Below are 27,387 nucleotides of genomic sequence, written 5' to 3' on the forward strand. Positions count from 1 at the left end.
AGTAGATGTGAGAATAAGTGGCTGCTCAAGTTCTGTATTCATAAAATAATGACCTTTCAGCTTTTCCCTAAATGTGAGCATATCAGATTTACCATACTTTATAATGTGGGTGTGTTCATTGAATTAAATATTGTCCTTCTCCCAAGCAGCGCTGAATAACAAAAACTCAAAAGGAAAGATTCTGTCCAGTGTAGATACAGTTTACTAAGGTGCATCCTGATGCCACGATGATTGGACACAGGGTGGGCGCGTGGATGTCATGTCCTATGGTGTGTTAAAAAGGAGATAGGGTGAGTTACACACATGGACAGGGTCCCTGAGGCTTTGCTTTTACTTGTCTTTTGGCACAGCTGCGAAAAATGGTGGCCACAGGCCGTTGCTGGTAAGAAGCAAAGTTCATTAAACAGTGGAGTCCAGGATCACAGCGTAAATAGTCCAATTGAATATACCTCCTCTGGAGTCCTTCCTCAATAGAGAATGAGAAAACCTAAAGGCATAAGAGAAATAGTGCTGTAGAGCATTCTCATATAAAAAAAGCTGTGAGCATAGTACAAAGTACAAATCTCAACCTTAATGAAAATTATTTTTCAGATGCATGTTGGGTATAGTACCTGTATAATATAGGCATTGTTAATCTGTAGGGTGTTCTGGGCAAGATCTATTCACCTCGAACCATTCATCAATACACCTGTGAGAAAGTAAATATGGATTAGTAACCAGAGCTGGCACAGTAAGACAAGGTGTGTATTGTGGCATGTTTGTGTATTTTTTTACCCTTTGTGGTAGATGCAAAGACAAGGCAGTCTGGCAATTGTGTCCCCCTGCTCCATTTCATCCAAGCATATTGCACACTCTCCAGAGTCCTTCGTCAAAACGTCCTCTAAAGCCATAAAGGAGGAAATGTTACCGGTTTATTTGTGACTAGGGGAACTGGTTTGTTTGTGACTAGGGGGCATAGCTGAAACCCAGGACAGATACAAGCGCTACACTTGAAAGTACTCATTAAGTAATAAATGTAAAATATAAACAAATACTCTTAAATATTTAAAACAGAGCTTGGCAGGCAGCCAGAGTGCTAGTTCTACGGTCTTATTATAACCCCCTTAATACATAAGAGTATGCATGGCAATATATTTTTTTCTTGAAATACTTTGAACTGAACACAGCAAACAGGACCTTGTGATTTGCAAAACACTAATGAGTCCTCTTATAAGAACACAATATCTTCATGTATATTAAAAATAAAAAGCTGGTTTAAGGATTATGGTCTAAACAAACAACTGTGTTGGACAATTTTGACATTTGCTGACAGTAGTTTTGCTTAACCAAGATAAACATTGGCTCTTGCACTACCAGCAATCTTCCTCATGTTCATGTGGTAGCTGTAATCAGACCTTGCATAACTATTCCTGTTTTTTTCAGAACTGAGGAAAAGACCCTGTAGATCCTAGATAAACAATTAAATAAAAAATATTAAACCTTTTACATGTTCTAAATGTAAACATTATATATACAGGGGTTGGACAATGAAACTGAAACACCTGTCATTTTAGTGTGGGAGGTTTCATGGCTAAATTGGACCAGTCTGGTGGCCAATCTTTATTAATTGCACATTGCACCAGTAAGAGCAGAGTGTGAAGGTTCAATTAGCAGGGTAAGAGCACAGTTTTGCTCAAAATATTGCAATGCACACAACATTATGGGTGACATACCAGAGTTCAAAAGAGGACAAATTGTTGGTGCACGTCTTGCTGGCGCATCTGTGACCAAGACAGCAAGTCTTTGTGATGTATCAAGAGCCACGGTATCCAGGGTAATGTCAGCATACCACCAAGAAGGACAAACCACATCCAACAGGATTAACTGTGGACGCAAGAGGAAGCTGTCTGAAAGGGATGTTCGGGTGCTAACCCGGATTGTATCCAAAAAACATAAAACCACGGCTGCCCAAATCACGGCAGAATTAAATGTGCACCTCAACTCTCCTGTTTCCACCAGACCTGTCCGTCGGGAGCTCCACAGGGTCAATATACACGGCTGGGCTGCTATAGCCAAACCTTTGGTCACTTGTGCCAATGCCAAACGTCGGTTTCAATGGTGCAAGGAGCGCAAATCTTGGGCTGTGGACAATGTGAAACATGTATTGTTCTCTGATGAGTCCACCTTTACTGTTTTCCCCACATCCGGGAGAGTTACGGTGTGGAGAAGCCCCAAAGAAGCGTACCACCCAGACTGTTGCATGCCCAGAGTGAAGCATGGGGGTGGATCAGTGATGGTTTGGGCTGCCATATCATGGCATTCCCTTGGCCCAATACTTGTGCTAGATGGGCGCGTCACTGCCAAGGACTACCGAACCATTCTGGAGGACCATGTGCATCCAATGGCGGTGCCGTGTATCAGGATGACAATGCACCAATACACACAGCAAGACTGGTGAAAGATTGGTTTGATGAACATGAAAGTGAAGTTGAACATCTCCCATGGCCTGCACAGTCACCAGATCTAAATATTATTGAGCCACTTTGGGGTGTTTTGGAGAAGCGAGTCAGGAAACGTTTTCCTCCACCAGCATCACGTAGTGACCTGGCCACTATCCTGCAAGAAGAATGGCTTAAAATCCCTCTGACCACTGTGCAGGACTTGTATATGTCATTTCCAAGACGAATTGATGCTGTATTGGCCGCAAAAGGAGGCCCTACACCATACTAATAAATTATTGTGGTCTAAAACCAGGTGTTTCAGTTATTTTGTCCAACCCCTGTATATATCAGAGGACTCATCAGAGAACAATACATGTTTCACATTGTCCACAGCCCAAGATTTGCGCTCCTTGCACCATTGAAACCGACGTTTGGCATTGGCACGAGTGACCAAAGGTTTGGCTATAGCAGCCCGGCCGTGTATATTGACCCTGTGGAGCTCCCGACGGACAGTTCTGGTGGAAACAGGAGAGTTGAGGTGCACATTTAATTCTGCCGTGATTTGGGCAGCCGTGGTTTTATGTTTTTTGGATACAATCCGGGTTAGCACCCGAACATCCCTTTCAGACAGCTTCCTCTTGCGTCCACAGTTAATCCTGTTGGATGTGGTTTGTCCTTCTTGGTGGTATGCTGACATTACCCTGGATACTATGGCTCTTGATACATCACAAAGACTTGCTGTCTTGGTCACAGATGCGCCAGCAAGACGTGCACCAACAATTTGTCCTCTTTTGAACTCTGGTATGTCACCCATAATGTTGTGTGCATTGCAATATTTTGAGCAAAACTGTGCTCTTACCCTGCTAATTGAACCTTCACACTCTGCTCTTACTGGTGCAATGTGCAATTAATGAAGATTGGCCACCAGACTGGTCCAATTTAGCCATGAAACCTCCCACACTAAAATGACAGGTGTTTCAGTTTCATTGTCCAACCCCTGTATATATACAGGGTGAGTCAAAAGTCGCAGGACACTCTTTGTAATCTTTGACACCCGTGTAATCGAACCCATTTTCATCGACCAGACCCTAAATGCTCAGCGCTACCTGACAATGCTACAGGAAACAGTGTTCCCATCCATTCTGACCGAAGATGGCAGTTTCTCCTGTTATTTCCAACAGGATGGGGCTCCACCACACTACGGAGCAGGTGTTCGTCAGTGGCTGGATATTCAATTCCCTGGTCATTGGATTGGCCGTCGTGGTCCCGTGGAATGGCCGCCCAGATCACCCGACCTCACACCACTCAACTTTTATCTCTGGGGTCATCTCAAACAAATTGTGTATGCTGAGAAAATCCGCAACAAACACCACCTTTAGCACCGCATCGTGGAGGCTTGTGACAGCATTTCTCCAGAGATTCTCATGCGGGTTCATAACGATTGGATCCAGCGCCTTCAGCTCTGTGTTCAGCACCAGGGACAACACATTGAACACGTCAAATAGCTGTGCATCACATGGAATGTTCCCGGTTGTTATTGCAACTTTCTGTGTTGATAAATTTTGAACAAGAAAACTCTGGTCTTCTTTGATATGCTACATGACCATTGGAAAAACCATTGGAAAAACTTGCCCTTGATCCAACATGGCGGCTTTCAAGATGGTGGCCATGTTTCGGACATAGCCTAAAAGATAGCCCCCCTTACCCTTTACTTGCTGGGGTATTCGGATATGTCATTTTCCCTTTCGTTTCTGAAGTAAAAGAGTGTCCTGTGACTTTTGACTCACCCTGTATATATATATATTTGGTGTATATATATATATATATATATATATATATATATATATATATATATATGGTATATATATATTTGGTATTTCCATGGTAATTGAGTATTAACTGAAGGAGCTTCAAGTACCACCAGAGGAACCACACACAGTATGAGAACCACTGCCACAGCAGATCCTAAACTGTTACATCCTCACTTCCTCATTAAAGTCTTTACTGTTATCAACATGTACTTTCCCAGTAGGAAGAATGTTATGATATTTGATATTATGTCATATCAGAATAGCACATGGTGCGTAGTCTGCCTGAAAAGTTGTGTTAAAAAACACTAGCTGCATGGAACTACTATAAATTAAGCTACTTAATTACTCGGTAACATGGACTTCACTGTGACCTTTTTTGCCCATGCTAATTTATTAGCATAGAGATAACCAGAGGTAGTCTGTTTGATCCAGTCATGCTTTTGCAACAAGGAAAAGACTCTGGTGTTTGGTGTGAATGATGCCATGTTTAGTTTTGATGTTTAAAAGTTAAAATTGGCTCTAAAATAAAGATTTCCATTATCTTATTGTCAGGCAGATATGATAGTGCAGCCGTATGTGATAGTTCATAAATCTTTCATGCTGGAATACATAATCAGCATTCATGTCCCTTATCTCTTTTCACCCTGTTAACAAGCAATCTGGCACAACTCTGGTTGAATCTTTGACCACTGTGCATAAAATGGGTTTAACAAAATATTTTTCCGGCATGGACTTCGGAAAGGCCATTTTAAAAGCTTTGGTCATTCCATGTATTTGTTTGGTAATTTTCCAAATAAAAAGAGGAGTTTGTTTTATTTGACCACAAAACTCATAGGTTTCTGTGGGTCTAACTAGCCTTCCTGATATTGGCCCAGAAAAGTAACATCTGTAGTCAATTATAATAACTAATGAAGAAGTTACCCAAAGTTAAATAACAATATAAAAGTTTTTACACCAACCACACTTTTAATAAAGGTTGCAGTGTGTATATTTTGTGTATTTATGAGTTGATTTGATCAAAGTTTCAGAAAATCCACAAACATAATACATACTTTTTCACGTATGTGTTTCAAAGAGCCTTTTCATGGACAAGGAATTATATTTCAAATAATAAATCAGTTACCAGAATAATTTAAATCTTCAGACAGCTATGACTTACATTCCCCTTTCAACTGTACATAAACTTTTGACCTCAACCATATCATACAAATATAAATGCAAAGAACACAAAGCAATAGGCAACATAACAAAACAAGCTCTGTGACATCATTGGAAGTTGGTTCTTCCTGAAGCATTATAGCACAGTTATATTATGACGTTTTTTACACTTGTAAAACTGTAGTTTATTTTAAAGCTTGACATTTTTGTCAAATGAACACAATGACAGTGGTCCAATATCTGTAGAAGACAACAATCTATTGTGATGTAACATGGCTTAGAGCTGCCTTATTTCTAGATTGAAAAAACACATAAATAAAAGTAAATGAAAAGCTTTTCTTAGATGGGACTTAAATCCTCCTAGAAGCTTGCTTTTAGGGGTTTGGACTGAATGGCTAATGTTCCTAGTTTGATACTAGCACACATCAGTCTGTTATTAGGCATAGCAAGCACCTGGCTACATTCCATTTTAATGTTAGCATTTAACCACATTAAACAACCAGTGAACATGATTCCCAGACTGGTCAGAAATGCCCTTTAATACTGCATACAAAACTAGATAGGTAGGGCGACAAAAGAGAAATTTAAACCAATCATGATTAAATGATAGGTCAATTACAGAATTTTTTCATTCTGAACATAAATAGAATTCACAAAAACTGGCAATAATCTAAAGAAAATGTAAAGTGTTAAACAAGGAGCAGTCTGTTGTTAATCATTACTGACTGACTGGGCTGACCAGTTCTGTGTAAAAACAAGCACTTAAAAAAATAATAATGAATAAAGGTTTTCTCACCATTATAGGTCAGTCTGGGTTTAGTGAGACACATAATGATGTGAAGGTCCATTTCATCTGAAGCAACAACTTTTGAACACACAGGACAATGGAATTCAGCTGTGAAAAAAGACCAGAAAAAAGCTGAGTAATTACATTCATTCTTTAAAAAATACCAATTTGCATATTTTCAAGACTTCTGACCACTACAGAGTTGTTATTTTAAGAAAATATCTATGTATTTCGGTTTGCCGAAGATCTGAAGTAGGGATGTCAATGAATAACTGGTTAACCAGTAACCAACATAGAGGTCATTGTTCAATTAATGCTGTCGGTTAAAAATCTGTTCCAATAGCTGACGTTTCACTCTACTCACAGTCTGTACAGAAAAAACAGCAATTTGGAAAAAAACACACATGCATATGCACCAGATCTGTGTACAGCTGCATTTACAGTTTCTAATATTATGTTTTTTTATATATATTTATGTCATTTAAAAATGAATTTAAAAAGAATTACGCATTAAAATCACAAACAAAAGCTGTTTTGTATCAGTATAGAATCTGACTGCATACACAAAGGAATCTTCAAATTGTTTGTATTTTTTACAAAAATGACATTTCTACCATGTTCACTGTGACACTAAAGAAGGAACTGAAAACTGAATGTAACAGAATTGTGGCACATGTACATGAATATGTCTGTGTATGTGGCTGTGCACATGTGTGTGTGCACATTTGTGTGTACACATGCGTGCACATGCACAGACAGGCACATACGCACATTTTTTAATATTTGCACTGTAGTTCATTTTACAATTTATATTTTCCAGTTTTTTACAATCTATACCAGCCTTATGATGTATATCACAATTAAACCTCCATATGTACCCTCAGGCCCTGTTGTTGTTTTGTGTTGGTGTAACTTGCTACTGAGGCCTTAATTTCCTTCGGGATTAATAAAGTATCTATCCATCTATCTATCTACATTGTTATTTAGTCAATAAAACATGTAACTCTGTGATGTGTTCTATATTTTGATGGGACACCATAAGGTTGTTGCTTATCAATTTGCATCCAGAAACACCTAGCATGTTAACATGGCATAATGACGTGGACCAAGTGCTCAGCTGCGGAGTTTACCATCCGCAGAAGAATCGTTAACAAAATATATATTTTGAATTATCTGCTTGTAGATACAAAGATACAGACTTTATACATTTCACTGTCAAAAGATTTCTGAAAATGTATGCAGTACTTCCTTTAATCTTACATTTTCATAATCTTCATAATCAAAATTCAGGGGCCAAAACTCTCCATTACTAACTAAGCCGACACTGTACTTGCGCAACAGACCAAACCACAACAGCTGCTCCAAAGAGGTCAAGGCCAACATATGAAAACAGAATGTGTTCCTAGATACACCCACAACTAGTTACCCTCAAACACTAAACCTATTTTCTGTAAGTCTAGTGTAACCCACTTCTGTAAGTCGCTCTGGATAAAAGCGTCTGCCAAATGCCGAAAATGTAAATGTAAATATTTTGATGCTGTTAAATGTCTTACATTGATTAGCCTATGCTCCACACGTTATAATCTAGCCACAACACTCCCTGTTACAAGAAGAATGATACACTTATTCATTTATACCTCTCCCTTTTTTGTTTTATTCTGCTCTTTTTCAACAGTGTAGCTGGTTGTCCTGTTAAATGTTACTATAAACGTATCAGCTATTACAGCTAGATTTCTATGCATTAATGTGGTTGGGCCTATTTGTCATGGTTAAATTTGGAATAAAAAATTGGATATACAGTGGATTTGGAAACCTTGACTTTTAGCTTTTTTGTGGTGTGGATTGGATTTTAAATATGTATAATACTTAAAGTTAACCTTATCTATACTTATCCATAATAATTATAAGTAATTATAAGTAATAACTGAATAAGTATTCAGTTTCTTTGCTGCAGCACTCCAAAATGTGGTCAGGTACACCATGTTTGCTTTAATTATCCTCAAAACAATTAATGTCTATAACTCAACTGGAGTCCACCTGTTGCAATTTAAATGGACAGGATGTAGTTTGAAAAGGCACACACCTGGGTCTATAGAGGCCCACAATTTACACTGCATTATCAGCACAAAAGTCAAGCAAAGCCAAGTCCAAGACGTCCTGTGCAGAAATGGAAAGATTTCATTGCTCTTTTGACTGAATGGACACAAATTTCCACAGACATACTTTAAAATTCTGTGAGAAGCCTTCTGAGAAGTATGGCTGTTATAGTTGAAAAGATCACAACGTTAACTCTATTTTAATCCAACAAGCTTGTGGTTAGGTGTCCAAATACTTCTGGGTAAATTGCCCAAATCCAGGTGTGCAAAGCTTACAGACACATATCTAGCTGTAACTGTAGCCAAAGGAGCATACATTTATGAATGTATTGAATACATTTATGAATAGAAGATATCAGTTTTTGATTTATTATTTTAAAAAAGCCCTCTAAAACCCCTCAAAAATGACTGGTCATATCCTTTAATGGATGCAATCAAACTAGCCCATATTGTTACAGAGAAGTCAACAGTTGTAGTTAATCATAATTACTAACTAGAAATCAAGAAGTCATGCCACAAAGTTTAATAACATTACAGATATATACACACCATGAAATTAATAATGCAAACTGTATATGTATATTTTCGACACATATGTATTTATGTACACATTATGTAAACTTTCGACTTAACTGTAAGTACAGGGGTTGGACAAAATAACTGAAACACCTGTCATTTTAGTGTGGGAGGTTTCATGGCTAAATTGGACCAGTCTGGTGGCCAATCTTCATTAATTGCACATTGCACCAGTAAGAGCAGAGTGTGAAGGTTCAATTAGCAGGGTAAGAGCACAGTTTTGCTCAAAATATTGCAATGCACACAACATTATGGGTGACATACCAGAGTTCAAAAGAGGACAAATTGTTGGTGCACGTCTTGCTGGCACATCTGTGACCAAGACAGCAAGTCTTTGTGATGTATCAAGAGCCACGGTATCCAGGGTAATGTCAGCATACCACCAAGAAGGACAAACCACATCCAACAGGATTAACTGTGGACGCAAGAGGAAGCTGTCTGAAAGGGATGTTCGGGTGCTAACCCGGATTGTATCCAAAAAACATACAACCACGGCTGCCCAAATCACGGCAGAATTAAATGTGCACCTCAACTCTCCTGTTTCCACCAGAACTGTCCGTCGGGAGCTCCACAGGGTCAATATACACGGCCGGGCTGCTATAGCCAAACCTTTGGTCACTCGTGCCAATGCCAAACGTCAGTTTCAATGGTGCAAGGAGCGCAAATCTTGGGCTGTGGACAATGTGAAACATGTATTGTTCTCTGATGAGTCCACCTTTACTGTTTTCCCCACATCCGGGAGAGTTACGGTGTGGAGAAGCCCCAAAGAAGCGTACCACCCAGACTGTTGCATGCCCAGAGTGAAGCATGGGGGTGGATCAGTGATGGTTTGGGCTGCCATATCATGGCATTCCCTTGGCCCAATACTTGTGCTAGATGGGCGCGTCACTGCCAAGGACTACCGAACCATTCTGGAGGACCATGTGCATCCAATGGCGGTGCCGTGTATCAGGATGACAATGCACCAATACACACAGCAAGACTGGTGAAAGATTGGTTTGATGAACATGAAAGTGAAGTTGAACATCTCCCATGGCCTGCACAGTCACCAGATCTAAATATTATTGAGCCACTTTGGGGTGTTTTGAAGAAGCGAGTCAGGAAACGTTTTCCTCCACCAGCATCACGTAGTGACCTGGCCACTATCCTGCAAGAAGAATGGCTTAAAATCCCTCTGACCACTGTGCAGGACTTGTATATGTCATTTCCAAGACGAATTGATGCTGTATTGGCCGCAAAAGGAGGCCCTACACCATACTAATAAATTATTGTGGTCTAAAACCAGGTGTTTCAGTTATTTTGTCCAACCCCTGTACATGTTAATGACCTTGTGCTTCATAGTGTTTGTACCATAAACAGTATGAACAATGAGGGCAAATAAATCATTTCCTTATAACTAATGTACAAAACCTATTTCCTTAAAAGTTGGGATATTTTGTAATATAGGAAAACCAAACAAAAATATGATTTGTTAATTCTTTAAAACCAATCTAAACAGATTCAAAATTTGACACGTGCAACACACTTAGAAAAGTTGTGACAAAGACAAGTTTACCCCTGCGTTACAGCACCTTTCCTAGTAATTACACTTTTTAACTTCAGTTTTGCGAGAAACTTTTTTGCCCATTCTTGCATAATAGATGATTTTAGTTAGTACTGTCTGATTCTCCTCCTAATCAGGAGACAGATCTGAACTGCAGGTATGCCAGTCAAGCACACACACTCTGTGTCTACAAAGCCACGTATGTAGCATATACAGAATGAGGCCTGGCACTGTCTTGCTGAAATAGCCATTGACTTTCTGGGAAAACATATCACCTTGATGGCAGCATATGTCTCTCTGAAATCGAACCCAGGACCTTCTTGCTGTGAGGCGACAGTGCTACCCACTGAGCCACCGTGCCGCCCTGTATTACATACAGAAGTATTATTTTATACAAAGTGACTTACAGTTGTGAGTAAATGTAATTTAAGCAACTGAGTTTAAAGGGTCTTGCACTTTTGGCGGTGGGACAACCTTTCTTACTTGTCCAGTACCTTAACTTCTGTACTAATATGTTATATGAATATTTATTCATTTATTAAGATTTTCACCTCACTTGCATGTCTTTGAACTGTGGGAGGAAACTGAAGCTCCCAGAGGAAACCCATGCAGACACAGGAAGATTATGCAAACTCCACACAAAAAGGACCTGAATCACTCCACCTGGGGATCGAACCCAGGACCTTGTTCGACACATTGTTAGATTATTGATCAATGACTATCAGAGTATTTTTATCTAGTTTCACACAGGTAAACATGCTTTGTAATCTAATACACTATGTCAGCATTTAACAAGATACACTGCAAAAGACATACAAGCAAAATAACTGGCTTATCATTATCACCCATAGTAATAAAGCATACTTCATGTGTTAAGTTTCCTTTAAACAAAATTAACCAACCAGTACAAACTAGTATATGCAACTTGGCAGTGCTAGCCTAGTGGTTGAGGTACTGGACTAGTGATCAGTCTGGTTAAAGCCCCCTGAGCAAGGCCCTCAATTGTGTGCACTGCTTGGATTCACTTACAACTGTAGGTCACTTTGGATAAACATTTCCAAAATACCATATATATATAAATGTAAAGTTTTATTATGAACCTAAACTCAGTGGTCTTGAAAACTGAAGAAAACAAAGTAAACTGAAGTGAAACTGTAAAAAACACAGTGGTGATTGTGCAAAGCATGTGACTGGGAGGAAGTACCAAATAAACTCTCCTTCTTCCTCTACCCCCCTCTGTATGTTCCACTTTTCTTTTAACGTGGCAACTCAGCCCAGGTGTTATCAGCTTCTGGTAAAGGTTTTAGTGCAATTTCCCTGCTGTAGATTTCCTGTAGCAAGTGTGCAGTATATACAGAAGAGAGGAGAGCATGCTGATTTATAATTCTGCTGGAGGAAAGTGTTACGAGAGCAGTGATTACTGTAAAAAAAAAAAAAAAACTCTATGACACCATGCTAGAGAGAATACTTACTGATTAAAATGTTTTGGGAATACATTAAAAATATTATATTTAAAAATAAGTAAGGCTTATTATTCCTATTCCTATTATTTGGATTTTTAAAAAATACTGGGCAAGTTGTAACTTTAAGAGTAGCTTTTAAAGAATAAATTCAATGTTTGCCCAGGCCAGCCACATTTTCATGTTCTGAAAACATGTTAAAGACATGCTTATATGAAAAGCTGATATGCCATGCCTTTTTAAACTTCACACATAGTGGACTTTATGCTATTTAAATGTGATTATTTTAATGTGAAGTATTTAATCATGTAAGTAGAGTTATCTGTAACTTTTAAAACTAAACTAAGAGGACTAAAATCACAAACATACACCGTGGCCAATTTTCACTCTGTAAACATTTACCCCATCCTATCATAGAAATCTATTTAGATATTTAGATATGTTCTATTTGTCACATTTTTCCATGTATTACAGACATCAAACCTCTGAGTATGAGCAAATATCAATACAGATTTTATTTTTAATACAGAAGTTATGCAAAATGTTAAGTCACAAATTCCAAAAAATGAGACAGTAGATAAAACAGAAATAAAAATAGAATGTAGTGATTTATAAAGTGTATTTTAACTGTCCTAACTTTTGTAAATTTACAGTAATTCCTAATGCAATGCCTGCACATTCCAAATTAGTTGTGACAGGGTTATGTGGGCCAAACAACGTTTTTTTTTTTTGGATGGGAAGTTTCTGGAGTGATCATAAACACCTTATTTAAAACTTTCCACAGCTAAACAGCTGAATAGTTAACAGGTGATACAATCATGACTGGGTACTAAAGAAGCATCAGACTCAGTCATTTGCAAACAAGCATGGGTAGAGGTTTGCCACCTTGTTCTTAAACTGTCGGCCTATTCAATCATGCAGTTTTTCACAATGCACTTCTTGGATTCTGAGAAATCGAGAAATCTTTAAGAGTAAAGGGCAAGGCCAAAAACCATACTAAATGCATGTGACTTTAGATCTTACTGATGGTACTGCATTAAAAACAAACATGCTTCTAAAATAAAAAGTAACCACATTGGCTTGAAAATACTTCTGCAAAACCCTTGTCAGTAAACACAGTTTGTAGCTGCAATTTTAAATGCAGTTAAGACTAAGGCTGAAACAACTAATTGACAAAATTAATTTAAAAGTGCAACATATTTCAAATTTCATTCCTGCACTACTAACAATACAACAGTTATTGCTTCCCCACATTATACAGTGTACAGTAAAGCCAAGTAAAGTCATTTTGAACTTGGGGGCTATTACGACTAAAAAACTTGCAGAGAAAGCATGTCAGACCAACAGAAGAAAGAGATGCAAGTTTTTTTTTTTTTTATATAAATAAACCAAGCCAGTTGCCAGTGCTCAGTGGAAGGCCACAGCTGCATCAGCAATGAGAAACCCGTTCAAGCAGTCCCTCTCTCAGACCCAGCTAATTGTGTTGAGTGCCTGGCTGTTCAATAACACAGTTGAGATTCGAACTTGAGTGTTTGAGCTCTCACCAGCAGAGCGCTAGTGACATCTGAGATAATTTAGGCTTTATTTACTTGGTACTAAAATCAATTTTAAATGTTACTTGTTTTTAATAAAACTTTTAAAATAAACATTAATTAATTAACATGTCTTAGAAGTACTATACAACATTGCAAATCACCAGCATTTTGTATATATTAATTTATTTATTAGGATTTTAACGTCATGTTTTACACACTTTGGTTACATTCATAACCAAAGGTATGGAATATGAATATTAATACCCAGACCACCCCAACTGCGGATCGAACCCAGGACCTCCTTGCTGTGAGGCCACTGAGCCACCGTGCCACCCCATGGCATAATATTCATTTTTATTGTACTACATTTTAATTCATTAGATTTTTATTAAAACAATAAGGAATTTTGCAGTTGTGTTTATTTATGATACCTTTTTAAGATAAGTAAACAGTTAACCAAACTCTGAGACTCTGGCAAACACAGTGGAGTACTTAATAGCTTAGTAAGCTGCTTTTAAATTCAGATTCATTCAGCCCTGTGGATGTCTTATCACTCAGTCCACATCACTCATATCACTTAAATTACTACAATAACATACCATGATTATTACATTTGCAAAGAAAATTGGGCAAACAGCAGCACTGCTAAAATATATAAAGTAATGAGATAGGGTTGATCAGAAATATAATTCAGAAAAGACAGATTATGAATGAGGTTCAAAATGTGGAGCAAACAGATAATTCACACATGACCTTTGTCATTTACTTCATTGATTAAAAGAGAGTGAAAGAGTCTGATCCAGGAAATACATGCCACAATGTTCCCATACTATATGTGCTATCTGCATGCTTTAGCCCTGAGGCCATATATCACTGCCAAGAGATTAAGGATCACATCTATATAAAGGGATAACCCCACAGAATTAAGGGCTGTGGTGGTGTTGACCTGTTTATGGTAATACTGAAACATAACTGTCCCATATTGTTATAATGACATTAATTTCAAGTAAGTTCGGTACACATGCACATTTAGTTTTATTGACCATTGTTCTCTGTTAATGTCATCACTGTGACCATGTGTGTCGGAGGAATACTTGACTATCCACTTTTCCTCATGTACTGACAGAAAAACAGAAATCCTATTAACACTGTGTTTTATTTACCTTTAAATGGTAGTTTAAAACAGCAAAAAATAAATGTGGGTTTTAGGAGCTCTGGTGGTTAAGAATTACTTAAAGCTAATGTTTGTTTACTTTCTAATCCCACCTTCTATTTATGCATGCACAAGCCCTGCCTTACATAATCTTTGGTAGTTAACACAGTTCATCGAGTTAGTTTTAATAGCAATTTTTTTTATATATTATTATTTTGTTTATGCATTTTCTCCCCTTTTCTCCGACTTTTAGCGTGTCCAATTGCTCGATTGTGTCATGCTTCCTCTCCACTAATGCCGGCCCTGGCTCTGATTGAGAAGAATGAAGCTAACCCACGCCCCCTCCGACACGTGGGCAGCATTTTGTCACCCACACCAGACGAGATCAGCTACGGACCAGCTCTGTGTATGGAGAGACACACCCTAATCCGCACTCTTTCCCCGTCTCTGTGCAGGCGCCATCAATCAGCCAGCAGGCCAATCGTTGCTCATGTGGCTGCTCAGCCCAGCCGGCAGGCAGAGCTGAGATTTGATACGATGTATTCGAGATCCCAGCTCTAGTGTGCTAGTGAGTGTTTTTACCGCTGCACCACCCGAGCGGCCTACAAGCTTTTTAAATGCTTTTGATGGCTTTTTAAGCATTTTAAACATTTAGGTGAGCTACCTTTTAGATGAGGTACAGTGTATCACAAAAGTGAGTACACCCCTCACATTTCTGCAGATATTTAAGTATATCTTTTCATGGGACAACACTGACAAAATGACACTTTGACACAATGAAAAGTAGTCTGTGTGCAGCTTATATAACAGTGTAAATTTATTCTTCCCTCAAAATAACTCAATATACAGCCATTAATGTCTAAACCACCGGCAACAAAAGTGAGTACACCCCTTAGTGAAAGTTCCTGAAGTGTCAATATTTTGTGTGGCCACCATTATTTCCCAGAACTGCCTTAACTCTCCTGGGCATGGAGTTTACCAGAGCTTCACAGGTTGCCACTGGAATGCTTTTCCACTCCTCCATGACGACATCACGGAGCTGGCGGATATTCGAGACTTTGCGCTCCTCCACCTTCCGCTTGAGGATGCCCCAAAGATGTTCTATTGGGTTTAGGTCTGGAGACATGCTTGGCCAGTCCATCACCTTTACCCTCAGCCTCTTCAATAAAGCAGTGGTCGTCTTAGAGGTGTGTTTGGGGTCATTATCATGCTGGAACACTGCCCTGCGACCCAGTTTCCGGAGGAAGGGGATCATGCTCTGCTTCAGTATTTCACAGTACATATTGGAGTTCATGTGTCCCTCAATGAAATGTAACTCCCCAACACCTGCTGCACCAATGCAGCCCCAGACCATGGCATTCCCACCACCATGCTTGACTGTAGGCATGACACACTTATCTTTGTACTCCTCACCTGATTGCCACCACACATGCTTGAGACCATCTGAACCAAACAAATTAATCTTGGTCTCATCAGACCATAGGACATGGTTCCAGTAATCCATGTCCTTTGTTGACATGTCTTCAGCAAACTGTTTGCGGGCTTTCTTGTGTAGAGACTTCAGAAGAGGCTTCCTTCTGGGGTGACAGCCATGCAGACCAATTTGATGTAGTGTGCGGCGTATGGTCTGAGCACTGACAGGCTGACCCCCCACCTTTTCAATCTCTGCAGCAATGCTGACAGCACTCCTGCACCTATCTTTCAAAGACAGCAGTTGGATGTGACGCTGAGCACGTGCACTCAGCTTCTTTGGACGACCAACGCGAGGTCTGTTCTGAGTGGACTCTGCTCTTTTAAAACGCTGGATGATCTTGGCCACTGTGCTGCAGCTCAGTTTCAGGGTGTTGGCAATCTTCTTGTAGCCTTGGCCATCTTCATGTAGCGCAACAATTCGTCTTTTAAGATCCTCAGAGAGTTCTTTGCCATGAGGTGCCATGTTGGAACTTTCAGTGACCAGTATGAGAGAGTGTGAGAGCTGTACTACTAAATTGAACACACCTGCTCCCTATGCACACCTGAGACCTAGTAACACTAACGAGTCACATGACATTTTGGAGGGAAAATGACAAGCAGTGCTCAATTTGGACATTTAGGGGTGTAGTCTCTTAGGGGTGTACTCACTTTTGTTGCCGGTGGTTTAGACATTAATGGCTGTATATTGAGTTATTTTGAGGGAAGAATACATTTACACTGTTATATAAGCTGCACACAGACTACTTTTCATTGTGTCAAAGTGTCATTTTGTCAGTGTTGTCCCATGAAAAGATATACTTAAATATCTGCAGAAATGTGAGGGGTGTACTCACTTTTGTGATATACTGTACCTTCCAAAGTAAAACTCTACAACTGGCAGAAAGATATGAAATTGGGTCCTTAGAGCTTTAAGTCTCAAGCACCACAGTTCTGCACCACATAAATGCCCTTTTTTAGTAATTTTAAACATATGTAAAAACAATACAACATGGCCCCTGAGCTTAACAGCAACCTTTCGCCAGGTACAGAGGAAACTGTTATTGCAGACAAACAGAACAAATGCAGCGGAAAGACATGAAGTTCAAAAACATAAACTTTGTTGTGACTGACTACATTTCACTGTGCCCATAACACTGAGTAGTTTTCTCATTTCATTTATGGCTACATGCAGCAGGTGGTATGCTGTTTCTGTATTCACTCTAAATAAAATTTTAACTGTCATAATTATTCAAAATTTATTCTGTCCTACTAAAGAATATTGTTAATCAGCTAATACCATGTGTGTTGAATGCTCTTTGATAATAAGTTACCCTGTAATAAGTTCCTATTGTTATACCATCCTAAGCCTGAACAATGAAATACTGTTGTCATGACTTATAAATAAACTAAAGCGAGTATAATGGCAAAACAGCCAGAGGCTGTACTGCCAGCACATGAAACATACATAACATTACTCATCAGACAGTAACATATTAATAACAATGTATACTTATTACATTAACTTTAACAGTAACAATTAATAGAAGAGATTGATTTGTGGATACAGTTTCATTCAGTTACTAACATTTCAATCTGGTCAGGGCCACAGTGGGCTCACAGCCACCTAGAAACAATAGTTGCAAGGCAGACTGACAATTTAGCGCAGAGATCCACATGTTTACACATATTTATACTCCCACCTAGGGACACTTAAGAGCAGGCAAACCATCTTCTGTATGTTTTGGGATGTAAGAGAAAAGCGGTTTATAAAGAGGAAGCTAACACTGGCACTGTAAACAACATATTAAACTCCTTGCAGACAGTGACCAAAAATATTTTGCAGACAGTAACCACAGCTTCGTACCCAGGCCCACAGGACACTATTATGCAGCACCTACTATGCCAGCATCGACGATACAAGCCACCCACAGTTCTAGTCTATGTTATATATTTGCCCATTTCCCTTCACACTTAATTGTTTGTTTTTAAATAGACAAATGGGGCATAAACATGCCTAAAGACAAAGACAACCAAAATACACAGAAGATACAGTATATGCTTACATGGAAACTTTTCAGCAATGGTAAGTGGCTAAAAAGTCTTAATAAGCAAAAGCAGTTCTAAAGTTGATAAGAAATTTCCATCTAAAAAAGATTACAAAGCGATTACAAAGCCATTTGTAAAGATATGGGACTTCAGTGAATCTGAAGTCACTTTCTTCAAATAGAAGCAATTAAGAAGAGATAAATGTTTCCAAAAGTGGCCGGTTAACCAAGATTCCTTTAACAGTGCATTGATGAATCATAGACAAAGTCTATGAAAAAAACAGATGAACACCTAAGGAACGCCTTGTCTGCCTCAGATAGGTTTGGTGCTTATGACCCCAAGTCTTTTGGGAGATAATGTTCTGTGGACTGCTACATCATACGTACAACATATTGGAACCCATTGGTCCTGTTACATCTGGCAAAAAACTAGCACAGTATTTCACAACAGGAACATAAAACCAACAAACATGGTGGCAAGATTGTGATGGTGTGAGAATGCTTTTCTTCCTCTGGTTATTGGCAAATTGCAGCATTTAATGGAACCACAAATACTGAAGAAGAATGTCTTGTCATCAGTTGGTGATCTAAAGCTTAAATGCCATAGATAAAAGTTATGATATGTAGTAACTAGAAGGATTAGGTTGTACATATACAATAAGGATATACAGTGTAAAGCAACTAGTAAAAATGCTTTGTAATAACTTAATAATTATTAAATCAGCACCCATTGTTTACCTATTGTAAATATGGGAGCACTTCCAAGTTTTAAGCATAAAAACAAATAACCAGCATTGTGACAGTGGGAAATATGGCATAAGAAATAAGAGTGTGTGTCAGAAGTCTAATAATTATTTTAAGCAAACAGTGTTTGATGCCTTTTTAGTATCAAATCATAGCTTAAGTGAAAGTTTTAAAGAGGAAGTCATTGCTCTCTAAAATATCTTACCAAAACAAAATCATTTGTATACAAACCATAACACGGCATATCAAAAGTGGCCACACCATTAGAAGAACAATACATAAAATCCACAGGGAGACAGAACAGCAACTGTTTAGATTAAGAATGTGCTGTACAACTCCAATCAGCAAGACAACAGTCACCAGCAGGCTGCATAGTCGTGATCTAAAGGAAAAGTAGTACTGTTTCTTAACCACCTCTCAGGAATTGAGGTTAATTTCTCAGAGATTCTCCTTTTCAATCAATTTGTGATAATGATTTTATGACGATAATTTAAAAAAGATGAACTCATGAAATTAATAACATACATTTAAAAAAAATCAGAATAGAAGCATTTTAGCGATGATGTTAAATGTTTTGCCTTTACTGTCTGTAAACTTACATACTGTTAAAACAGCTCTGATCTGCCAAGACATTAACTCTGTGTCCTGTGATATCTGGTACCAGGACATTACCAGTAGGTCATTTTACATCTGTACTAGTGTTGTGGATTTAGATTACGGTCCCAAACTCTGCAGCTGTTCATTTGTGATGAGAATGTGGTCCTTTTTTGAGCCAACCTAACTACCAAAAGTATTCCAGAAGTTTGAGCTAAATGGCTTTGGTGGTTAGCATGTCGGTGTACATTCTCAAAATTAACTCCCTTCATCTGCTTAGTTGTCTGTTCTTCATAAAGTGTGAAGAAGTACAGCATTTAAGTATACAGTGTATCACAAAAGTGAGTACACCCCTCACATTTCTGCAAATATTTCATTATATCTTTTCATGGGACAACACTATAGAAATAAAACTTGAATATAAGTTACTCAGTGTACAGCTTGTATAGCAGTGTAGATTTACTGTCTTCTGAAAATAACTCAACACACAGCCATTAATGTCTAAATAGCTGGCAACATAAGTGAGTACACCCCACAGTGAACATGTCCAAATTGTGCCCAAATGTGTCGTTGTCCCTCCCTGGTGTCATGTGTCAAGGTCCCAGGTGTAAATGGGGAGCAGGGCTGTTAAATTTGGTGTTTTGGGTACAATTCTCTCATACTGGCCACTGGATATTCAACATGGCACCTCATGGCAAAGAACTCTCTGAGGATGTGAGAAATAGAATTGTTGCTCTCCACAAAGATGGCCTGGGCTATAAGAAGATTGCTAACACCCTGAAACTGAGCTACAGCATGGTGGCCAAGATCATACAGCGGTTTTCCAGGACAGGTTCCACTCGGAACAGGCTTCGCCAGGGTCGACCAAAGAAGTTGAGTCCACGTGTTCGGCGTCATATCCAGAGGTTGGCTTTAAAAAATAGACACATGAGTGCTGCCAGCATTGCTGCAGAGGTTGAAGACGTGGGAGGTCAGCCTGTCAGTGCTCAGACCATACGCCGCACACTGCATCAACTCGGTCTGCATGGTCGTCATCCCAGAAGGAAGCTGACGCACAAGAAAGCCCGCAAACAGTTTGCTGAAGACAAGCAGTCCAAGAACATGGATTACTGGAATGCCCTGTGGTCTGACGAGACCAAGATAAACTTGTTTGGCTCAGATGGTGTCCAGCATGTGTGGCGGCCCTGGTGAGAAGTACCAAGACAACTGTATCTTGCCTACAGTCAAGCATGGTGGTGGTAGCATCATGGTCTTGGGCTGCATGAGTGTTGCTGGCACTGGGGAGCTGCAGTTCATTGAGGGAAACATGAATTCCAACATGTACTGTGACATTCTGAAACAGAGCATGATCCCCTCCCTTCGAAAACTGGGCCTCATGGCAGTTTTCCAACAGGATAACGACCCCAAACACAACCTCCAAGATGACAACTGCCTTGCTGAGGAAGCTGAAGGTAAAGGTGATGGACTAAACCCAATTGAGCACCTGTGGCGCATCCTCAAGTGGAAGGTGGAGGAGTTCAAGGTGTCTAACATCCACCAGCTCCGTGATGTCATCATGGAGGAGTGGAAGAGGATTCCAGTAGCAACCTGTGCAGCTCTGGTGAATTCCATGCCCAGGAGGGTTAAGGCAGTGCTGGATAATAATGGTGGTCACACAAAATATTGACACTTTGGGCACAATTTGGACATGTTCACTGTGGGGTGTACTCACTTATGTTGCCAGCTATTTAGACATTAATGGCTGTGTGTTGAGTTATTTTCAGAAGACAGTAAATCTACACTGCTATACAAGTTGTACACTGACTACTCTAAGTTATATCCAAGTTTTATTTCTATAGTGTTGTCCCATGAAAAGATATAATAAAATATTTGCAGAAATGTGAGGGGTGTACTCACTTTTGTGATACACTGTATATAAAAGTATGTTTGTCATACTGCTGATCTAGTTTAACCGATATATTGCCCAAATAATTGCCACAACCATAAACAAATGCTATCTTTGCTATTGTATCATGTTTAATTGCTTAGAAATGTGCACTACCAAAACATAAGACCTTTTTACTGTATTTATTTTCCAGCTACCGTATCAGACAAATCTGACCAATAGGCAGAAAGAACTTTCTCACCTGGTTTGTTGTGATGCATTTTGGTGGGAAATAACCCGAAACACTCTGGGAGGTTTACAAACTCAACAAATGATTCAAAACAGAGCAAATGAACTATAGGTGTGAAAACACCCTGTGTGTGCTAATTTAATTTTAAAGGCCAAACCTTAACTTTACTAACATACAACAGTATTGGTAACCAAAGAGTAGCATGAAAGACAGGGGTGTGTCGCTTCATGATTGTGTTTACAGCATTTACACTGATTCTTATGTAAAAATAAATACATTATCTATATAAAACAAAAAACTGTTGCTAGAAACAGTGGTATCCGTCAGTATTGAGGACCAATTGTGACTTGTGGATTTTGACTGACAAGAACATTTTTATTTTACCAATGTTTTTTTTGTGTGGAGTTTGTTACCATGACATAACTTTGCTATCCAAGCCCAAACTTTAGTGGCAAAAGCAGCATATGCCAGATCATGTGCTGCTCATCAGTGGAAACCACACCCATGCTCCACAATAGACACCTGCACAGGGCAAATAATGGTGCACACCCAGATTCACATTTTTATAATAGTTTTGTGATGTATGAGATGTGGACACATTTCCACTTATGCCATCTAAAAAATACTTCTCAATTCTGATTCAAAAATACTGTATCACCATATAGCATGTTTGAAGGATGTTATTTTAGAAAGGTAGTGTTATTTTTTTAGTATATTTGCAAATTGTAATGTATAATTAACCTAGATACTTCCATTAAAAAATCAACTAAGCGTAACATTTAGCTAGGAATGTCAAAATGTAGGTATGTGGATTATATAATGATTAGCAAAGCAGGTTTTGTTTCTGTTTTGGTCATTCTTTTCAAACTGTAGATACGGCTCTGTTTTAAACATCATTACAGGATCTGGGTATAGAGGTCTGAGACTGGTAAACAAACATGAAGCAGAAATATTTTTTTAAATGCAAGAACAAGAAAACAAGAAGGAGAAGCAGATGTGCTTCAAAGGACCATATTAGGATGCCACCATTGCTGCAGGTTTGGTCATGAACTGTCTGTCCTGCTAGATCCACACTAGTCGAGATTGCTGTGCCAACAATACTGCTCCGGCTAGATATTACAAGAACCTGACAGGTTTGCACCAAAAATGTCAAGAACCCACTACGGACTTTATCACAGACTGGACTGAATAATGAAGAACTCCAATTGTTTACATTATAATTTTTTTACTAGTTATAACTTTTAGTTTAATTTAATTTTGTAAATGTATGACTTGTGTAAATCCTATTTATTCAAATTATCCTCCAGGCCGCCCAAGGAGGATGGGAGTCCCTGCTGAGTCTGGTTCCTCTCAAGGTTTCTTCCTGTATGTTTAAGGCAGTAGCGGCTGCTGGTCTTTCAAAGAGGGGAAGCTCGACATCAAATGTCGGCTTACATCATAAGATTTGTCAATTTATTTATACATAAATTCTGCCCTCCATCCCTTTTCAAGAAAATGGCCTGAAACGGGTTGCAGTTTGTCTTTCGACTTCACTCGCAAAATCCGTGAAGGGACTGAAGCTCCCAGTGATTAACTGACAGTGCAGATCTCAAAATAGCTGTCAATCAAAATGGGATTCAGCCTTTCGACTGATCCTCCAATCATCTTGCAGAAGCTCCGCATCCAGACCCGCCCACAGCTCCATTCACCCCCAGAGACGCTCAGCGTGTTTCGAAGCAATGAAAAAAACCGTTCCATGCAGTCCCGTTGAAGTGAATAGATGCTCAGCTTCTATGTGCAAATGCATTGACGCTCCGGGAATGTATGAGAAGTTAACATCGAGTCAGTCGATTTGTGATAAGTAGCTGATTCTGAACGCGTTCTAACGCATTTGTAGTCAATAAATTGTTAACACAACTGTACATATTTGGCCATTTAATTTTTTACATTTTAGGGGAAGCTGAGCTTCCCTTGCAGTCTTAGAGGAATCGCCACCGGTTTAAGGGAGATTTTCCTTGCCACTGTCACCCTTGGCTTGTTCAACAGGGGTTTTTGGTCTGTTGGTCCTGGATTCTGTAAAGTTGCTTTTAGACAATGTCCATTGTAAAAAGCTTTATACAAATACATTTGACTTGACTAGTCTAATACCATTGTGAGCAACACCAAGAGTAATCTGGACAACTGTAAAAAAAAAAAAAAGCCACCACTGAACTGGTTAACAAAATCATGTTACTTCAGTAAATTTTACGGGACTAGAAATAATGGGCTGGGGTTGGTGGTATGGTTTTGGAATAGGATGTCCAACAAAGTCATACAGACATGATTGTTAGGTGACCAGGCGCTTAACATTGTTATACCTAGATGGACTACAGACATGAAAAGGCTGTGGGTAGAGGGGTAGCACCCTAACATCAGTACTGAGTTATTTTGGTACACTTACCTCCGAGCATGTGAGGGGAAAGGTGAGCCGGTAAGGATCCTATCAGAAGCCTTGGACCAGACTGATTTCGTTCTCGATCTGCATCCTCATCGCTGTTAGTCTCGCTACTGTTCGCTATGATTGTGGGTTGAAAAAGTGAGTTGGGTCTCCCACCATCACCCCCGTATCGCCCCCTGGCTCCGACCTGCGGTTGGTTCCCGCTGTAGTAGCGCATGGCCCCGCCCGCTGTACCGGTACCGCTGCTGGTGGATGAGGGGACGTCTGATCCGGAATAAGCCCTGAGACGACCTGCAGCCGCCGGACTACTCTGTTTCGGACCCATTTAGTTTGAACCTTTTCTGGGTGTCCGCGAACTTTTGGAAACTGACCCTTGGGCCCCCGCAAAGCGCACAAACTATAAATATAAAGCACAAAAATGCAAAACACGTAACACGTTTATGCGCAATAACGCCTGTTGTTACAATTCAGAGGTCAAAATAATCCATGGCGGAAGAGAAAAGGTCATGGCTGGATCAGCTGAGTCGAGGCACACACTAGTTGCTCTTCCGTAATGAAGTTTCCACAGCGGTGTCAGAATAGTCTCAGGGCCTGTTGATCACACCAAGCTTTCCTATGTCCTACAGACCTGAGCGCTCGCGCAACCACGCTCCGCAGAAATGCACGCGCTATAAAGTAAACATATAGCTGAACGCTACATGGTACGATCATAAACATGAGTGTGTGTACACAGAGCTAATAAACACTGGAAGGTTATATGGCTGTGTGAAAAGCACGGATTGCCCTCCTCCTTCATTTGCGTCAGGTGACGTCAACGCGGAAAATCAGTCTCTCCAGCGTAAACACAAATAAAGCCTTTAAATCTGCGTTCAAAAGCCGCAATCCTGTACCCTGTATAACATTTAAATCAATGAACAGTCTTCGGTAGCATACACCTTTGCCAAAGCACTCGAAAAAATAAAAATGAATAACAAATTACACAAATATAGAACGCATATGTACACTCTAAAAACCATCCAACCTGGGTTATTTGGCAACCCAGCGCTGGGTAAATATTGCACACAACACACGCTGGGTTATTTTAACCCAATTTGTTGTGTTATGCAATGTAACCATTCTTCAACAACCCAACTGTAAGGTTCTTTTTTACCCAGTGCTGGGTTAATTTCACCATGAATGTTGGGTTGTTTACTCCAATGCATTGTTTACTCTAATGCTGATATGTAAATAATAATACTAATACTGCTACTATTACTACTACTACTATAATAATAGTAATAATAGTAATAATAATAACAATAATAAACAGTCAGCACAAATATGTTTTTGTGTTTTTTTTTATAATTAAGAATAAGTAAAAAATAAATTATTAAATACAAAAATGCCTATGGACACATAAAAAACAAATTTGCAAAATGTTAACATAAAATCAAACAGATTCATACATTATAAATGTAACATACAGTTACGAATGTAATTGGTTCCGAAGGGCTGTTCTTAAGTCAAAATGTTCGTTAGTTAAACCTATTTGTCCCATAAGAAATAATGTAAATAGAATTAATCCGTGCCAGACCTCCCAAACCCCCCCCTTATCTAACCTTTCTAATGTCTTAAATTGTCTTTTTTGTTATAAATACAACTATTTTTTTTAATTATAGAATAAACATTCCTGTAATAAACAATAATAAACAACAATACACAGTAGTACTGTACATAAAACAACACACATCACATTTCAGTACAGTACGTGTGGTGTACTATACACCATAATACATTTCCTCCTTTTTTTATAAAATGTATCTACCAGAAACAACAAAAACTCTCATATTTCTCTATTATTTCCGTCTTTATTTCAATAGCGTTGTATTTTGTAGGTGTAGTAATTGCACGAAAGAATAACTTCCTTCTTCTCTTTCACTCACTGTACCCTCTGTCTGATACACAGTGACAGCTACTGGCAGGAGTAATTATACAACAACAAATACTGTAGTAATAGATTGTTTTATTTTCTCACCACTACGCTTTCTCTGCACTTTCTTTGAGGCCATTTTAATATAGAATTTTACTAAATATAAAGAAAACACCGTCCGCTGTCCACTCACTGTATATATATAGAGAGAGAGATGGTCGGAGTCAACTTGTTCATGATATCACGTGTTTCGCGAATTTCGGTTCGTAATCCGAAATTTGTTCGTACGTTAAGTTGAAAAAGATCGTTTGTAACCCAAAATGTTCGTATGGTAAACCGTTTGTAACTCAAGGGTCCACTGTATATATTTAAGTGTTACATGTGTTTCTTTTTTGTATATACTGTATATTATTTGTATATTAAGGTTTACCGTATATAACTCTTTTGCCCACGCTCACAAAGCTAGCTAAGTAAGGTAACATTAACTGGCTTCTAAAATCGTGTTTCACAGCTTAGTAAGCTTTTGTTATATTGGCCACATACTATCTTATTAAAATAACTTAGCAAGCTTTTTTTTTTATCTTAGGTTAGCTAGCCAGTAGGCAGGCAGGCAGCAAGCTACAATTTCCATTAATTCTTGCACAGATATTTGATCTATTACTAATGTTAGCAACTTTAGTATCTCCTGGGGACTTAAATTCATGACTTAAAGAGGCAAACTGAATGTTTTTAGGGAATTAAACTAAACATAGGGTTAGTAATATTTCAAACATCTATTTTATTAGCATTTAAAGTATAAAAAAAACTGCTAACACTTACCTCAAATATGCTGCTGCAGCAAATCTCCAAACTGCCGTTTCTGTGCCGTTACCATGGTTGCCAGATTGCTAGTGTCAAAACATTTTTTTAAACCAGCCACAATGCATGGAAAACCGCCCAAACATACTCAAGACATTAAACTAATTAACTGCTGATATCTTACACACCAGTCATTATAAATTTAGTGACATTTGAAATTTTTTTTATTTGCAATGTCGTGATCACTTGAAACCTGCCAATTTCCCCGCCAGTTTCAAATAAAATCCATCCAATCTGGCAACACAGGCCGTTACAAATGTCATTTATACTCTTAAGGGACGATAACAGTTGATGCCCCTTATCCCAGCTCATGTTCTAACCAGTATGCGAATTTTGTTAAATTATGCGATATATATGACAAATAAAGGCATTCCATCTGCCATTGATTCTTCAATTTTTCTTCAAGTTATGGTCAGAGAGCAAGGAAAACCATGATACTGCATCTAAAGAGCAGAAAGATGTTAACCCTTAGTCCACATTAGCCTAATTTAATTCTGGTGATATAAATAATTTAATTTAATCTGTGCTGAGCTTTCTTTCCGAATTTTGTTAAGATTTTAGTAGTTTTTAGAGGTTTATTCTTTGGCCATTTATGCTGTTTTAAAACATACCACATTACTTCTTATAAAATGTATTTATTTCACAAACATCTGAATGAAATCCAGCTTCACAATGATTACATTCAAGTTTCTAGCCCTGGGTTACTGGCTCCAGGT

At 38.8% G+C, this 27,387-nt stretch overlaps 1 protein-coding gene across 1 annotated transcript; it reads right to left on the reverse strand.

Moving 5' to 3' along the window:
• Positions 1-179: 179 nt before the first annotated feature.
• znrf2a (zinc and ring finger 2a) lies at positions 180-24,682 on the reverse strand. Its single transcript, XM_063014984.1, has 5 exons — positions 23,908-24,682; positions 6,186-6,284; positions 775-880; positions 612-688; positions 180-487 (listed from the first exon to the last, which is right to left on the reverse strand). Exons 1-4 carry the CDS (start codon positions 24,227-24,229, stop codon positions 631-633), a joined length of 585 nt encoding a protein of 194 aa, XP_062871054.1. The 5' UTR covers positions 24,230-24,682; the 3' UTR covers positions 180-487; positions 612-630.
• Positions 24,683-27,387: the final 2,705 nt, after the last annotated feature.

Source organism: Trichomycterus rosablanca, chromosome 2 (genome assembly GCF_030014385.1).
Source record: "Trichomycterus rosablanca isolate fTriRos1 chromosome 2, fTriRos1.hap1, whole genome shotgun sequence".
In the NCBI taxonomy this organism is placed as follows: Eukaryota; Metazoa; Chordata; class Actinopteri; order Siluriformes; family Trichomycteridae; genus Trichomycterus; species Trichomycterus rosablanca.